This window comes from Fukomys damarensis, unplaced genomic scaffold (assembly GCF_012274545.1).
Source record: "Fukomys damarensis isolate Sample0158 unplaced genomic scaffold, DMR_v1.0_HiC HiC_scaffold_42, whole genome shotgun sequence".
Lineage (NCBI taxonomy): Eukaryota > Metazoa > Chordata > Mammalia > Rodentia > Bathyergidae > Fukomys > Fukomys damarensis.
The window spans coordinates 112,699-116,515 of record NW_022900954.1 but is presented as its reverse complement, the minus strand read 5'-3'; the positions used below and the strand labels follow the sequence as shown (position 1 = coordinate 116,515).

The window sequence follows — 3,817 nt, the reverse complement described above, 5'->3', positions numbered from 1 at the left end:
GGCCACAGCGGTATCCCTTTGGGTGGGTGTGCGGAGCGCAGGGAGAAGGGCCGCGTGTTGTGGGGCCGCGGGGTGGCCTGGGGGTGGTCATGGGGCTGTGGGAGCAAGGAGGCCGTGGGAGAGAGGGAGGGTGCGTAAGCTCTCAGAATATTTAGTGGCAGAAGAAATGGTGAGTGGATGCCACACACTTGGAAAGCTGTTGGAGCGGGAGCAGGTGTGCGCAGCCAGCCCCTGCGGGCAGGAGGTTCCCAGCCCAGGTGGAGGGAGAAGACAGCAGCCAGGCTGTTGATGGCATGGAATGGGACCCAGCGACCCAGAGGCCAGGTAATCAAAAGCGATCTGGCAGATCCCAGGGAAATTCCTGGGACAGTGGACACAGGGAGCACTGTACTTCCTGGTCGCAGTGTGAATTGCTGGGGAAAGGGGCCAAACCAGCGGTGCATTCCGTCTCGTGAGGCACACAGACCTCAGAGGCCTAAGCTTGGTCTATGTGGGGACTGGCCACACGGAGAAAGGCTATCGGGCCTCGTGGATGGTGGGGGCTGTTAGGAGGGGCAGGCAGACAGATTGCTGAGTTGGACCGGACACCCAGATATCCCGGAGCTTCCCTGACAAAACTCATTCAGGGATGTAGGGCGGGGACCTGAGCCGGCGAGGCCTGTATGACTGCAGATTGCAGTACCCTGCTGCTCTTTACTGTCCGAACCCTCTCCTCCCTCCTCCCACTGTGCCTCTCTGCCTTGTCCCCTCCTCGGTGTTCGTCCCACTCTCTCTGTGTGTGCCTGTTTCCCTGTCCCTGTCCCTCTCTTCTCTTCTGGGCACGTCTTGGAGGCACATAAGACCTGAGTGTTGAGCTCCTTGACCCCAGCCAGATGGCCCACCACCCAGAGATGGCGGCGGGGATCAGTGAGGAAGATAAAGACATGCTGAGCTACATGATCACTTTGGAGGTCAGGACGAGAAGATTCCCGGCGGGGAGGCCCGAGGCTGGGGTGGCAGTGTGGGTGGTGAGAAAGGATAATCGCTCATCCATGCAGCCAGGAAGTGCCAACAGATCAGCAGAAGGGAATGTGAGCTTTGTCCACTTTGTTCTGACAGGTAGAAGAGGAGGATCAACCCAGTAACTGCTGCACGATCTCCTTGTTCTTCAGGAACGACCCTGACTTCCACAATGGACTTCTGGTGAAGGAGTTTTTTCTCTGGCACACCACTGGCAAGAACGGGGTGGGCCCAGGACGGGCGGTGAGGCGGTCCACCATCGGCCAGCTTCTTGCAACAGTCTCTTCTAACTTCAGGATACAGGGCATCCCGTAGCACCCCAATTCAGTGGCGTACCGCCTATAAAGACAGAGCCTACAGCCACAGCCAGTACCACCGCAGCCCTAACTTCTTCGGCTGGTTTACTGACCACAGTTCCGCAGGGTGCGAAAGGATGACTCAGGTGGGTTCTGGTGGGACGCCCTTGTTCCCCTGACTCATTATCTGCTCGAATGGGACGTGGTTCCAAGGGCGCCCTGTGCCTCTTTCCCTCCCAGATCATCCTGGAGGACTTGTGGATCAATCCGCTGCCCTGCTACCTCAAGAGCAAGAAGCCACCTGAAGAGGGAGCTGGACCTCCAGGTGAGCAAGTGAGGAAAAGGGAGTTGGAATGCAGTGCCTCCAGGAATGAAAGCCTGCCCCCTGCCCTCCGGCGCTCACTCTTTTCTGCAGGTCATGTCCCTTGTCTTTCTTTGCTCTGTCCTCCTTCCCCTCTTTCTTAGCTCTTCTTACTCCCCAGTTTGCTTCCTTTCTGTATTCCTGTGTTGCTGCCTTCCCTTCCTCGCGTTCTTTCACTTTCTTCCTCTCTTTCTCTGTCCCCCACGCCTCTCCCTTACTCCCTCTTTCTGTTTGGCTTCCTTTCTTTGGAGAGATCCTCCTCGCTCATGTTCTCAGGCAGCATCCTCGCTTTGCCATCCACATGCCGCTTGCCATGGGGACTGTGTGATGGAGAACACTCGTTTTGAAGGCGAGGAGGAAAGAGGGGCAAGGAGGCCCAAATCAGGAGTCCAGAGCTGGTCCAGGAATTGGAGATGGTGCCGTGAAAATGAATGTGGATGCCCGTTTTTGTGTTGAGTCTGAGTGAGCTCCCCGATCTTGAGTGAGGTCTCACGGGCCGACTCCTTTGCTTCCGTTGCCTCCCAGAGATGCTGTGGTCCCTGGGTGTGAACCCCGCTCAGGATGTGCACCTCCCGGGATGGAGTGTGGAAGCAGAACACAGAGTGGAGAGTGCTGGCTGCGGGAAATCTGGAGACCTCTGACCCGATGTGCGGGAGAATAAAGAGTGTTGAGTGTGCCCACCTGTGTGCTCGTGTGTGGGCTTGGCGCAGGAAAACAGAGAGCTCAGGTGTGCGGAGGAGCATCCTTTTGTCTGGCCAGGGAGCTCTGCTCCTCCTGCAAAGATTTAGGCGGAGGGGTGGGTCATGGTGTGAGTTTCCCCTGGAGGACACAGTTGTATCCGTAGAGCCGGGCTGCGGGGCAACAAGAGAAGCCAGGGAGGTTGGAAGGTGGACCTCCGTGGGCTCCGCTCATGTGGGTGGGGCGTTGCAGGTGAGGTGCAGAGTGCCAGTGTCCTGACGGGCTCGCTGTCCCATTTCCTGGGAAAGGGGTTACCTGAGTCTTTTGCCTTTCCTAGTCTCGGGGTCCCATGAAGAGAGCCCAGGGAGGTGAAAGTGTCTTCGTTCATTTTCCTGCTGGACCCCGTGTCCGTTCTAGGACCTGAGCCACTGATGGCCATGTCCTTATCCCCAAACCTGGCCTGGACCAGTCCAGCCCCTCACCACCAACATTCTGACAGGAACCCTAAGCGCAGGTACATCGTCCCATGCTAAATGAGTGGCTCTTAGGCGCCACTCACCCCGGGCCTGATTTCCTTACTTGACATGGCTAAGTTCATTCCACCAGTGTGATCACGAGCAACACATAACCATGCTGTTTTAGGGAGGCTACAATTGCACGCAGAGTTCGGCAATTGGCCCCGGTATTTCTCTGCGTAGGTGAAAGGCTATGTCGTTTCCTTAATCTTGTGAGTCTTGTACACACCACAATGGCAGGGAACACGTGTGTGCAGACATCTCTTTGCAGGCTGTCTTTGTCCCCTGCCCATAAACGCAGGGTGCTAGCAATGCCAGGGCATCTCCGATCCCGTCCGTGGCATAGTCGTTAGGGTTGTCAAGTATTTCTAAGACCAAGAAGGCGTTTTCCGCCACTAGCAAGTTTGCTTAGCAGTTTGACTAGGGGCCCTGCAGGCTAGCCAGCTTGGCCATCCCGTACAGGCTGCCTTGTGGTCTGAAGTTTAGGCGAGAGCATCCCTCGAAAAGTGGCCCATACAGGGTGGCAAGCAGGACAAAGCTGTGCTTGTCGGCCCAAGGCAGCTTGCTCTCGGAATCCGCCCCTGCCGTCAGGGGGCGGAAGAAGAACGGAGTACAGACCCACGATCTGAGCCAGCACAGAGCCTCTGGATGCTTCCACCACACCCTGGAAAACACTGAGAGGTGATATTGCTCTGTGGGTGGCCTTTTAGCCTTGAGTGACAGGCGGAGTGCCCTGAGCACTGCCCTGTCCAGTGCCAGGTCCCCGTGAGCTAGGCGGGCCAGTGCTGTCTCACTGTGCACATCCTGCGACGTTGGCTGGGCAGCGCCTTCGTCCCGGACACAGCAGCTGTCTGCTCCGCCGTGCCTAGTACCGGAACATTCTCCATTCAGCCAGTAAAAGGGGTAAGCAGGAACTAGGACCCCAGGAACGCATGGAGAATGTGGGCTCACGGCACAATGGAGTGGTC

General features: G+C 57.2%; 1 protein-coding gene across 2 annotated transcripts; it reads left to right on the top strand.

The window, feature by feature from the left end:
• The first annotated feature begins 648 nt into the window (after nt 1–648).
• Nucleotides 649–2,332, top strand: LOC104872691 (testis-specific Y-encoded protein 3). 2 transcript variants are annotated; one of them, XM_010638968.1, is made up of 5 exons: nt 649–950; nt 1,099–1,213; nt 1,296–1,441; nt 1,536–1,620; nt 2,182–2,332. In XM_010638968.1, the coding sequence occupies exons 1-5, from the start codon at nt 873–875 to the stop codon at nt 2,295–2,297; spliced, it is 540 nt and encodes a 179-aa protein (XP_010637270.1). In that variant the 5' UTR covers nt 649–872; the 3' UTR covers nt 2,298–2,332. The 2 variants fall into 2 exon arrangements, with proteins under 2 accessions (XP_010637270.1, XP_010637271.1); XM_010638969.1 differs by lacking the exon at nt 2,182–2,332 and adding an exon at nt 1,908–2,172.
• Nucleotides 2,333–3,817: the final 1,485 nt, after the last annotated feature.

What these genes read in the sequence shown, in the direction of transcription:
- LOC104872691 (XM_010638968.1), top strand. Translation starts at nt 873, where the DNA reads ATGGCCCACCACCCAGAGATGGCGGCGGGGATCAGTGAGGAAGATAAA. An exon ending in GGTGCGAAAGGATGACTCAG is followed by an intron (nt 1,442 to 1,535) that starts GTGGGTTCTGGT and finishes TTTCCCTCCCAG; the next exon opens with ATCATCCTGGAGGACTTGTG. An exon ending in AGAGGGAGCTGGACCTCCAG is followed by an intron (nt 1,621 to 2,181) that starts GTGAGCAAGTGA and finishes GTTGCCTCCCAG; the next exon opens with AGATGCTGTGGTCCCTGGGT.